Source organism: Cynara cardunculus, assembly GCF_001531365.2.
Source record: "Cynara cardunculus var. scolymus isolate 2C chromosome LG 4, CcrdV1, whole genome shotgun sequence".
Taxonomy (NCBI): Eukaryota; Viridiplantae; Streptophyta; class Magnoliopsida; order Asterales; family Asteraceae; genus Cynara; species Cynara cardunculus.
Window position 1 is genome coordinate 18,822,742 of NC_037531.1, and position 13,211 is coordinate 18,835,952.

Sequence of the window (13,211 nt, forward strand, 5' to 3'; positions counted from 1 at the left end):
ACGCTTCTAGTATATATATATATATATATATATATATATATATTGCAGATAACTATACCCGAACTCGACTAACCCCAATCCAAAACAATCCAAGATCCGAAACACAAAATTCGAGATTTAGCTTTCATATCTGAAATTCAATAGGATTTTTAGTTTGTCCATCTGAACTCGTTTGACCCGCACTTGTATACCCTACTTTAATATATTAAATTTCCACTATATTTTGATTGATTTAAAAATTATTTGATGTATTTAATAACTAATAATCCCAATAAAATTAGACAAATAAAGATCCAATTGTGGGAATAGAATGTCAATTTTGACTTTTGAAAAGTCATACTATTTCATTCTTTTTTACTTTTAGTCAAAAATATTGGTTTGACTTTTATTGCTGCTATAAAATGCTTGCTTAAGTTTGGGTTTTTTTTGCAATTCTTTTCAATTAACAAATTCATTAATATTTATAAATTGTTATATTTGGTTTTGATTTTTTTTTAGAGTTGTTATTTAAATCAAAAATAAGAATAACAGTTATGGTGAGAATTCTGAGAACGTTTCTAAGCTTTTGGATGAGTTGATTTTTTAATCTAATTTAATTTTCTTTCATTGCATTCATCTAACGTCGTCTTCATTTTTAAGACACTTTCACGGACTTTTATATACATTTAGGTGTTATTTGATTTTAAGAGGTGCTGAAGTGTGAAATCTTATTTTAATTCTGATTAATAAGTGGTGTGGCTGAAGTCTGAAAGCATAATTAATAAGATTGTTTGTTTTTATAACCGACAAATGTCTAAATCTGTATAATTATCTATTTTACCTTTCAAAATATTATAATATTAAATATATATATATATATACATACAATTTTAAGGTTAATCAAATGAGAGAGGAGTGATTGAGAAACACTTTGAGGATCTAGAGAACAATAAGAAGCAAATAAGGGGTTTGTTTACCTCTTACCAGATAAGAGAACGGAAAGATATAAGTGCTTCTGAAAATTTGGAAAAAAACAAACGGTCTGAATGACCCTACCTCTTACCGATTCAGACATAAAATGCTAATAAGAGCTTTTTTTTTTTTTAAACAAACAAGGCCTTAATCATTTTCACATGCATGAATTTGTTAAAGTTTCGATGATGATAATAAAAATAAATAAATAAAAGTAGTTGAATATAAAAGAATGTATAGGAAGGTTTTGTTCTCATCTTAAAATTATAATCTTGATTCTCATCATAGTTTCAACTTTACATGTAATGCATAATATATATTAAATTTCTAAGTTTACAAGTAATTGTAGCATACATATAATTTTTTTAATTATAATAAAATATTAAATTATATAAAAAAATCAATTTATAATTTGACAGCAACATCGATATTTTTTTTCCAGGTTTTTTACAAAGTCTTTTATTTAGCAGGACATGTTATATTATTACTTGTGATTTTTATTTTACTTAAATAAAAATTGCCATAACCTGATACAATCCAATACCTACAGTTACGGGTGCTCAAAAACTCGACCAACTGAACCCAACGCGAAATAACTCAACCTGAAGCAACCTGATGTCTAATCGAGTTGTAAAAGTTTCAAACCGTAGGTATTGAGTTACTATTATTTGAACYYAACYCAACCCGATGAACCCGATATCCTTTTATTTCTTGGATTTGATATGATGATTGAGTTTATATTAATATATACATTAGACAATTACACTATTACATACGCTCTTCATATATACATATTTTCAATCTATTCTTCATCTCTATATAACTCATTCGTATACATGTTCAGTAACTGTGAACATATATATGTAAATTGAGAAAATTGGTTGAATGTGATATACGTAAGAAGTATGGATAAGTTCTATCAAATGATTGATGATGGAAAAAAAAATTATAAGTAGAGAAATTACATGTTCAAGGTTAGAAAAATAATTTAATGTAACAAAATATCAACCCGACCAACCCAATCAACCCGTATGGTTTGTATTGGGTTGGGTTGCACTTTGGTTTGAGTTGGGTTGAGTTAAGATTTTCCAAACCGCAAACATTAGGTTGGTTATTCAAATGTATTCAACCCGATCAACCCAACCCATCAACACTCATACCTACAGTTTGAAGATTTTACAATTCGATTACATAAGGTTGCTTCGGATTGGATTATTTCGTGTTGGATTATGTTGGTCGGATTTTTAAGTACTCGTTGCTGAAATATATTTATAAAGACAAAGGGAATATATAAATTTTGAGTAATAGATTTGATGCTTTTTTATTGGTATGTTAATGATTTTCTACGCAAGATAACATATGCTCTTCGCACTCAAACTATGAGGATCATAAAGACAAAAGAATAATTCTAAGAGTAAATTACATGTTTAGTCCCTATGGTTATATAGTTTAACAGTTCTTATCTTTTTTTTCTTAAATTTAACAAATTGGGTCCTTGTGGTCATACTTTTAAAACAAGTTTGGTTTTTAATGTAACCATATGGATCTATGTTGTTGATTTATTTAAAAAGCAAACTCATTACAAAACTGCAATTACAAGTATTGAACTCGTTAAAAAACACAACTGTGAAGATGTAATTCGTTAAGAAACACAACCATAAAACACATTTCATTTTCAAAAAATGAACAAGAACCGTTAAGAACATATACTGATAAGAATTAAATATTTAAATAATATGTATAAAAAATGGTTTTTAAGAATTTGTCTTAAATGTTTTATAATATATTATAAATATATCTATATTATATTATAAATCATTAGACAAAAACTCTTAAAAACCATTTTTATGCATCAAGTACTGTTTATTGATGCACATTATTTAAAATTCAAGATTACAAGTATCATGTATGTAAGTACATCTTATTAAAGCTTCATGTTTAAATTCGTGTAACTAAATACATAAAAAATCTTAAAGTATTTTTGAAAGTGTTTTTTGAGATTTTATAGAAAAAACACATACACAAGTCATAAACCTTCAATTCATAAATGGATCAAGGCCAAAAAAATGGCATTTGACCCTTTGGAAAATAAATGGCATTTTAGTAATATCTGTATATTTTCAAAAACCAGAATCTCATAACCGATCTGATCATTTAACTAGTCTTGCAAATACTATGTCATTCAAAATCAGTAACCGATATCCTCCAACCTGGTTTTTCTTAACCAGTCTCGGGCTTTAGGCCCATCTAAGAGTCTACAGTAAATGGTACAAGAGTTGTTCAATAATCGTTCTTCTTTCTAACGGTTTTTTCTCTTCTCATACTTACTCATTCTATGCTCAAGGATATATGGCCTTCTATGTTTTACGTCCTAGATACATCTCGTATACGTTCCATATTTATACCTTGATCTGCTTCTTTTACATAAATGTATGCCACCTTCTTGGTGTATATAAAGAACAAGACTCTTGATGCTTAAACCCTTATAACATGACCAACCTGTCTATTTAAATATCAATGTTAATCCAATTTTTTAAAGTTTAATAAAATAAAGTACAAAAAAAGAGAACAATACTATACATATAAAAGACAAGGCATTTATATATAAAATAAAATTTATAATATATAATGTAAAAAACTACTCATTGTGTCCGAAAATAAGTGTCTACTTTCAAAAGTAAATGTCTACTTTTTAATTTTATTCTTAATTATGAGATTGATAAAAAAAATTCTCTCTCTCTCTCTCTCTCTCTCTCTCTCTATATATATATATATATATATATACATACATATAAGTAGGGGTAGAATTGTCTTTTTATTAATTAAAAAATATAATAATTGCATATTTCAAATATTGTATACATTTTTTATGGTGGGTATTTATTTTGGGACGGCATTGAGTACATAATTTATATTAAATTTGTTTATGGGTTTAAAACAAGACATTCAAGTCAGGATTCAGACTAAATAGTAAAATTCATGTTTTTCTCACTCATGATCTGTTGCAATAAGCGTCACATCTTCAAATTTCTTATAAACGTTTTGTAACACAAAAAAACATGCAAATCCATAGATTTCAAAACAATTTCACACGTAATGGATATTCTAAGTCTATAGTAAGTGATCAAAAATACTATATTTATTTGACGCAACATTAGACATGGACAGAATAGGACCAGTGAGACAAATAAACACATCTTTTTGTGTCCCACGAATATAAATTGAACAAAAATTTGGGAGATGAGACAACATACAAGTGTCCGGAAAATCTTTGGTTGGTCCGAAAAATTATGAAGGGTACAATTGTCTTTTGCTTGATTAAAAAGTGTAATAATTACATATTCTTTAAATTGTATGTCATTTTGATTGCTGATATTTATTTTCGAATGGAATGAGTAACAAATATTAAAGAGGCCAAATTATGCATCTATTTCCGTTGTTTTGGCTTTCACAAAAAAACCAATTTCTTTAACGAATTTCCAACGAGTTTTGGATCATTTCGAGAGGGATTGCGTATGATGAGAAAGTTAATGATTAAGATCAAAGTGGAAGATTCAAATAAGAAGGCTAAACATTTCGAAAAAGTAAAAATAAAAGTTGAGGGTAAGTTTATAGTTGAATCAATGAAAATTTACATAATATGAATAATCTATAACGATAGTTTACATCTTTACATAGGATGGTTGTTTGTTTACCCCTCAATAGTTCCATTAAGAGTCAACATTTGAATCGTTAAGAGGTGAATCTTGTTTGAAAAAAAAAAAAAACATGTCACTTAATGGTTCTAAAATCATCTGCATTATTTTGTATCCTGAGCCTTCCTTCTCCATTCAAGGCCCTAATTTTGTTATAAATAATTACTAAACAATTATATTTCATTTTGTTAAATATTAATATTCTCCGTCAAACCATTCAGCAATTGTCAATCAGCACTTACGGACTTTTTTATTTCAACTTTGGCTTGTTTGAATGATTTGCATTCTAAAGCGTTAGAGTTGAATTCATATGTTTACTGGCGTGGTTATGGAACCCTAGATTCGCAGCCAGATTGAACCACGGGGGAATATTCCGGTGACACTTTCTTCATCCTATCTAGAAATTTCCGTTATTCAATAAAAAGCAAACAAAATAGAAACTAAATCTACTGATTTCTCAATCGTTGATCTGAGTATTGAGGTCTACAAATGACTAGATGCGCACATGGAGTCCTGATCCGACGTAATAGAAAAAGAATCGGCTAAAAAGAACTCACCGAGTGCACGGCGGAGTGTCACCCGGAATAATGGCCGGAAACATCCGAGGCGAGGCGAGATGCGATAGCAGAATGATACATGATGTCGTGGAAGTTAGCAGTTTCCACCGTCTTCATCCGCATCTGCTTCGCCTTCTCCTCCGTGAAGCATCCCGGAGAAAAACGAGATCTACACTGATAACTTTTATCTGGATCTGAACTTTCAGTTACGGATCCATCGGTGATAGTTGTTGGATTGTGAATGTAGTCCGGATCTGACGACCAGCCGAAGATCGGTGTCCACCATTTGCCGGAGGCCGATGCGGCGATTGCTGGATTCTTCCGGTGGCTGCGGTGGTTAGATGAAGCGCAGGAGATAATCGTGATCGGAGTCAAAAAAGATGCCATTGATGTAGGTGACAATGACGAAGAGGATGGATATAAAGAAAGAAGCGTGAAATGGATAAGATCGGACACGTGGCCATTGCAATAGGTGTATAGCTCAAACGCTTTAATTGCACTTCATGCGCTTTAATTGCACTTTATGAGCTTTATTTGCAGTTCCGTACAATGAATCCGACCGTTGATCCAAATAGGTGCCTAGATATTTTACGGTGATTGGAAGAATACTTACAAAATACAATAATTTAATTTTAATATTTTTTTATTTTCAATCAATGATATAACATAGTTTTATATGATTTTGATAAAATGATAATATTTTTATTTTTTAATAAATAAAAATATAAATATGAAGATATCATGACAAATTGAAACAAAAGACATTGATATTAATACTAAATTAATTATGTAAAATTTCTCTTTTTGTGTATTTCTTTAATTTATTTATTTTCTTGATTAAATAATATAATTTTTATAAAGATAATAATTAAGTAAGTATTTTTATATGTTAAATCTTTTATATTTAAAATAAGATATTTATTATATATTTGATTATGTTTATCTATGGTTATTTACACGAATTCAAACATGAAATTTTAATAAGTTATACTTACGTGTAATTTACTTGTAATCTTGAATTTTAATTAACATGCATCAATAAGCAGTACTTCATGCATAAAAAATAATTTTTAAGAGTTTTTGTCAAATGTTTTATAATATAGTATAAATTAGATCAAATAGAGGTTTTATAACAACTTATTTTTTTATATTTTTTTGTTATTATATCTTTTTTAAATTAGGATGGTAGTTTTTGTGAGAACCTTTTTATGGGTTTTATATATTTTTTCAACATCAATAATGATTACATATTTATAAATAAATATCAAATATGTAATTTGAAGTATATAAAAAACACAATAATTTAATTATTACTTCACAAAAATTTGTATGTAGAACTAAAGTTCTTGTACAAAAACTTAAAGGAGGTAATATTCTTATAAAAACTCTCTACAATATTGCTATTGTAAAAAACTACATTTTTTAATAAGAATCTTGTATTGGAGAAGGCTTTAGAGCATCTACGACCCTTATGCTATTTTAGATATTTGAAAAAGTTTATTTTAACAACTATATTAAACTCTCTCTTATAATAAAGAAAAAAAATGAAATTTATTTAAAATTTTAAAAAAGTAATTAAGAAAATATAGTATATCTGTCAAAGATGTTTTTAACTTGCTACTAATTTAAGAGAATTCAGGAATCTATTGTAGGAATGGATTGTTTTTATAATTTAAAAAAATATAAAATTTATGCTGGAATAAAAAATAAATTATAAATGAACCGGATATTTCTTGTTAATTTGAAAGATCGATAAGAAAAAACTCATGTCAAATTAATATTAAAAATCCTTGTTTATGTAATTTTGTTTAGTTTAAATGTTTTTATAATAATTTAAATATTTTAATAGTTACAATAATTATTTTATTTTTATTTTAATGATGTAGTATTTTTTAGAAAAAAAATAATATTGAAATATCAATTAAACTTAATGATAGTAGCCATGGAAACTTTTTCCGGACAAAGTTCGTAGTTTTTTTTGGAGAATGAGACAAATAAAGCTTCCGATGCGATCTTTTTTGATTAATCGAGGAAAAGATCTAAATTATGTCTTATGTTCTTGATGTAACAAGATCTTGTTACTTGCAGTAAGGTTCAACATATGTGGGAAAAGTTTTTAAAGATTCAATAAGTGGGAAATTAAAAGTTTCTAAAATGGTGGGGTCTTCACATTATATCAACAAACTCGACTTCGGATCTTCTTGTCTTGATATCATGTCCTTCAATTATTCGTCCTCTTGAAGATTTTTGGATGGCGGTTTTTTTGGTACAGGTTTTACATCATTTGAAATTTTCGAAACCAGACGGTGTATTTCGAGAGAACCCCCCTACATTCAACTAGTATCATATTGCTAGTTATCCGCTCAAGCCAAGGATTTCAACTATTCATGGATGGATTGGTGTTGCAACCTAGATGGTTAGATGGGTTCTTGTGGCTAGTTGTTGCATCTTTTGTTTCATTTCTTCAAATGCTTTAGGGTAGATATTGGATTTGCAAACATCATACCTGAATATACTGTGCTCGTTTGGTTTATCTGATTTGACTTCTGATTTCCATTATATCAACCAACTAAACCCAAACTTGTAATTTTCAAGCAGGATATAAGGTTTGGAGTTTGGACCTATTGGTTATGAATTCAAAACTCAAACTAACAATCTATGATCTCTGTATCTACTGTTGGTGGGACTATGCCCCCATTTTAGTACTATTCTGATGCAATTCAGTATATTTTCGAGCTCTTAAGCATCATTGATGTATGGTTCTACTCTGTCTCATTCGCCAGGGTAAACCTGTGAAAAAATAACACGAAAAAAGCACGAGATGTTAAATATTTGGAGCTCGTTGAAAACGTTTGTGACGAAATTTTCACACATAAGATGGACGGGTGAAGCAAACCTGGGTTCGTCTCTCTTCGTTGAAACTATGGTTTCGAACCTTTAGCTCGCCTCTACTCGTAGTCATTTCGTCTAATATTTCAGCATCGCATACCGTCACTTCACCTTCATTGTTTTCGCTACCAACACTGTCCGAGTCCTGATTATATATAAATATATCTTCTCATTGAGTGGAATATAAGAGTATCTATAACAGTTATGCTAAAATAGAGATTTAAGAGTTCTTTTTTGCTCCAACAGCTACACTAAAATAGAGATCTAAATGATGTATTACGATGATGAATTTATAGAAATATTTAATTAATATATTAAAGTTAAAATTGTTATAATAGAGTAGCCGTTGGAGTTGATAATTATTTAAAAAAATTGATATTTAATACTCTATTTAAAAAAAATTATAACATAGTTGTTGGAAATGCTCCAAGAGAAATAAAGGAAAATTCATTTAGGAACGGTAAATATTTTGAGAACCGTAAACCAACTAAATGAGTTATTCATGATGAATATACCTAAATATTGACAAATGCTATTGACCATCAATATCATACATTTTCATTATTCATCATGAATATCTATCTATTACTATATTCTCCATGAATAGTTGGTTCTTACGGTTCTTAAAATATTTATGGTTCTCAAACACACAGATATGATAAATGCGGATACATTTGAAGATGACGTACCCTGAGATTGAAGCTGGGATGTCGTGATGGACCACCCACGATTTCCTCATACTCGGCTGCATCAAGTTCTCTCAAATGGTGAGGATGAAACAGCTTTGGTAGAATGTGTTGTCGTATGGCGATGAGAAGGAAGAATGGCACCGGAAAGAGAATGCCCGCGATTGGGATCCATGTCACACCGAAACACACAAGAAAATAGATAATCTGGAAGACTGTGAATATAGCAATGCTTCTATATGGAACCGACTCAACGAAAGAAGCATGGACCTTTTCTAGAACCCTGTCAAATTTTGATGATGAAGCGTTGGTACATTAATTCACTGGATGGTAAAAGAAATCAAGAAATGTCTAACATTATGTTCAACAAACTAGCCTATAAGCTAAACGTTAACCGATAAACTACTCATGTTTAGTAAAATGACCTAAAAGGACATTTTGAAAATTTAATTAGAAGATATAAGGGGAATAAATGGAAAAAAAAACTTTAGAAGCTTATTGAAACACAACTTGACTTGGGCGTAGTTTGGTTGATTTTTCATTAAGTCATGAAAGTTGTCTCCATAGATTGGGAAGTTTTTGTATAGAAGAGGTTTTTTCATAAGATGAAAGGAGCGTGTTTTTTAATAAGGAGGGTGTGTTTTGGAAAAAAAAACATTGGCTTTTTTAAATAAACTCTCCTAAAACTTTACCGAATAAGCCACTACAAAACAGTCATTGTATAGCTCATTAAGTTGCTAACAAACAGGCCCTTAGCTAAAAAGCTAGTTTACCAAACCAAATAAACTCAGTATATTCCACCTGAAAGCAGGGTCTGGGAGGGGAGAGGTGGGATGTATGCAGTCCCGACCTCTACCTTGACCTCTACCTCACAGGGTCAAGCGGCTATTTTTGTGGAGACCCGGCTTGTGCTTCAAAAAGCTAGCTTATGGCCCACCAAAAAAAGGTTTTTTCTAATAAGCTCGAAAAATAAGCTACTTTTTGGTTGCAAGTAAATTGGGATGATTTGGAGTCCAAGAATAAAAGGATAACTCACTTGTATCTCCGTCCAGGGAGAACGAAAAGAAGCAAGATTCTTTCCCAGAACTGGTTTCCAGGAAGGCTGTCGATGGCCATGTACGCAAAATAGCCCCATAAAACCGAGGTGGGTATCAACTTTATTAAGGGCATAGCACATATAGATGCTGCTAAAAGAAGTGACTGTAGCAAGTTGCTGACCCTTTGCTCGTTAACTCGAACAGGTAAGCAGGCATCTATATGCTTTTCAGGATCAAACTTCTCGTTTGTGTTTTCTCCTCCATTTTCTACACTCATTACTGCTTCCTGCAAGTCTTTGAGTTCTTTGACTATTGCAGTTGTCTGTGATCGAAAAAAACCAATTGAAAAGATGTCAAGGAAGCGTGATTGAAGTGAGGATTATCGCTAATTTAAGACAAAAAGAATTGGGATCATGTGAGACCCGCTTGTTTACGTGAGACCCATGAGACAACCTAAATAACACCGAATCTTCACAATAAGACATTGAAACCTTCACAGTGTTTTTGCAGTGAAAGTTCGGCTTTTTTGTACCTTCAGTGTTTTATGGTGAAGATTTGGTGTTATTTAATGGTCTCATGGTCTCACACAAACAGTCTGGTCTCACGAGAACCCAGCCCCACTTAACAAATATTAGATGGGAAATTTACATTTGGAGAGTTGTCGATTTCTATGAACACGTTTTGCATCTTGTCGTAAATCTCGGAATTGCTAGCTTTCCGTTTTATGCTTTCATTGGCACTCTCCACCATCTTCCTTTTGATAAACTGGTATAGTAAGTGGATTGTTAGAAGAACTAAACCATTTGGTGAAGAAGAAAATTGAGATGTAAGAAATCTTTTTTTCCATTTGGACTTGCCTGTCTTTTAAGAACAGCTAGTGCTTTAGAGTGCATGGGGGACTGAGGCAAGACACCATTTGAAGGGGGTAATCCAATCAATCCACAAAGCAATGTCTGGGAGGACATTTAGTAACAAAGGAAATTAAGAACATTTAGTAACATAGGAAATTAAGAAGGGGATAGTCCCAATCAATCCACAAATGCATGATCTTCATGAAGAATATATTCGTGAATACTTTTAAGGGAAAATTGTCCAGAATAGCCATTCCAAACTCCCCAATTCATTTATACCCGGGTTTTTTTTACCTACTTTTTATGAATTTAATGAATTAAAATAATCTTTTAGCAAGTTGCTAAAGTGTTGCTTGCAAAATGCTTACATGGCAAATAGCACTTTAGCAAGTTAGGCAAGTAGCATTTTAATAGCTCTAGCAAGTTGCATCGGTGGCACTTCAACGTCAACATTTTACAGGTAGCACTCTAGCAACTTGCAAAATTGCTATTTTTTGAATATTATATTCATAAAAAGTGATTTTTGCAAATGGCTATTTCGGTCAATTATGTAGAAAAGCGGCTATAAGGTGAATTGGGGGGTGAAAATGGTTGTTTTGGACAATTTCTCTATTTTAAGGTCATTCATTATGAATATCTCATGAAATAGTAGGTTTTCATGTTCTCGATTTATTCTTTTTCCTAGGAAATAACAAGTGTAAAGTATATTTAATAATAAGAAGAAATCATGGGTACCATAAATCCAAGCAAGAAAATGTCGTAATGATAGGCAGAGGGGTTCTTGAGATTAAATTCTTTTTGCTGAGCCAATTGTGAAGCAACGCTGTGGTCAAAGAAATAAAGCCCGGCTATCATAACAGCTGGGATGAAGGCAGCCAAGATATACACCGGAGGAACCTTACCCATGTCCTGCAAGTAAATTGTACGAAAGTAAGGGATGGGCTGCAAGATTTTTTATCTTACTGAAGGAAAACTTGCAAACATCTACCTTAATTACAGTCCAATGGTATAAAGATTCAGATTCCCATAAGAGTGGACTAATGAGCCTTCTTGGGACACCAGATGGGGTTTTGCTTGGTACACTGAAAGAGAGTGCTGTCCACACTACAACCATCAATGGAACCCCATAGTCTGCTATGAAACTTCTGATCTGCCCTGCATTGACAACAAAAGGAATTACATGTTAAGATTGTTAGAATCCCACATCAGCAAAACTTGGATCATTTGACCTTGGATATGTTGAAACATCTCTCCTCAAGTGCTCTTTTGGAGAGTAATCTAATGGGGTTCAAAATATTTCCCACGAATATGATGTAGCAAATAGCCAAGGCACCAAGGTCCCAATAAACTTGAAGTATAAGTGCAGAATGTCCAAAAAAATGTACACACCTGTTCCATACAACCATGATCTAGCTCTCCTGCTTCTCAATGAGGTGTATAGAAGGCCGAACGAAAATATAATTGCAAGCAGGCCATTAGTGTAAAGCCACTGAAATTGATACTTAACTGAGTTCGGGTCCTCAGATTTGGGAATTTCGAACTCGCTCACTAGTCCCTAGTCAACAAAATTACACTTGAGAACCGAACTTGAAATATCAATGGCAAATTATCATAATCAGAACTTCTTTCTACATAGCTAAATACCTTAATGGCCTCTTGAACGAAAAGAACAGAAATTAACATCCCAAAAGTTTCCCCTGCAATCCTTGTAAATCTACTGATGATAGCACAAGCATTGAAAATTGCCAAAAGAAACAATAGCAGAGCTGTCCATGTGCATACCCTGCAAAACATCAACATTGGGGGCTATTAAACTATTCAATGTTGGGAGATTCAGAATTTTGTGAAAGCAAAACACTGGGGGTGAAAATTTTCTATATATATTACCATCCAGCCCAAGCCAAGAATAGGTGCTGCCCCAAATCTTGCCTCCCTTTGGCAAAATTGTACAAGTAAATATACATTATAATGGTGGGTTCTGCAACTCCCAGTATCAGAAGCGGTTGTCCACCAAGAATTGAGTGTATGATGCCACAAATAGCAGTAGACGCCAAAGTCTCCACAGTGCTCAAGCTTCCATCTAGATATTATACATAGAAAAAAGGGTGAAAAAATGAACTCATATATAGGTCCGTACAGATTTTACTATTTGTACCATCTTCGTTTCCAATTTCCTCCTCTACTTCACCTGACCGTTATAATAAGGTATTCCTCCAAAATCCATACGGGCAACTTAATTCATACAAAATTTAATAAAAAAACGACCAAAAAGCCCCTTAGCTACCATTCACAAACACACACACATACTCTCTCTGACTATCTCTCTCCCTGTCTCTAACCCGTTTCAAACTGCTACATATGGGGAAAGGACCATGCTAAAATAACTCTGTAATGCGAACTATAAAGGATACTCTTGCTGGTGTGCAAAAACATTTGTGTATTTACACAGTTCAAGAGACGGTTCAGGAATTACCTGTATCTCTGCTAAGCTGCTCCCCGAAAGCAATGACAGGAAGTGCAGATGCAAAGAAGATATAAGCCGTTG

General features: G+C 32.0%; 2 protein-coding genes across 2 annotated transcripts; both read right to left on the minus strand.

The window, feature by feature from the left end:
• Positions 1 to 4,936: 4,936 nt before the first annotated feature.
• Positions 4,937 to 5,617, minus strand: LOC112511276. Its single transcript, XM_025116840.1, has one exon. It carries the CDS (start codon positions 5,588 to 5,590, stop codon positions 5,222 to 5,224), a length of 369 nt encoding a protein of 122 aa, XP_024972608.1. The 5' UTR covers positions 5,591 to 5,617; the 3' UTR covers positions 4,937 to 5,221.
• A 2,199-nt stretch (positions 5,618 to 7,816) lies between these two features.
• LOC112511536 (boron transporter 4) lies at positions 7,817 to 12,654 on the minus strand. Its single transcript, XM_025117197.1, has 11 exons — positions 12,554 to 12,654; positions 12,311 to 12,449; positions 12,056 to 12,221; positions 11,655 to 11,821; positions 11,402 to 11,575; positions 10,673 to 10,768; positions 10,464 to 10,580; positions 9,815 to 10,137; positions 8,782 to 9,061; positions 8,100 to 8,237; positions 7,817 to 7,993 (listed from the first exon to the last, which is right to left on the minus strand). Exons 1-11 carry the CDS (start codon positions 12,628 to 12,630, stop codon positions 7,976 to 7,978), a joined length of 1,695 nt encoding a protein of 564 aa, XP_024972965.1. The 5' UTR covers positions 12,631 to 12,654; the 3' UTR covers positions 7,817 to 7,975.
• Positions 12,655 to 13,211: the final 557 nt, after the last annotated feature.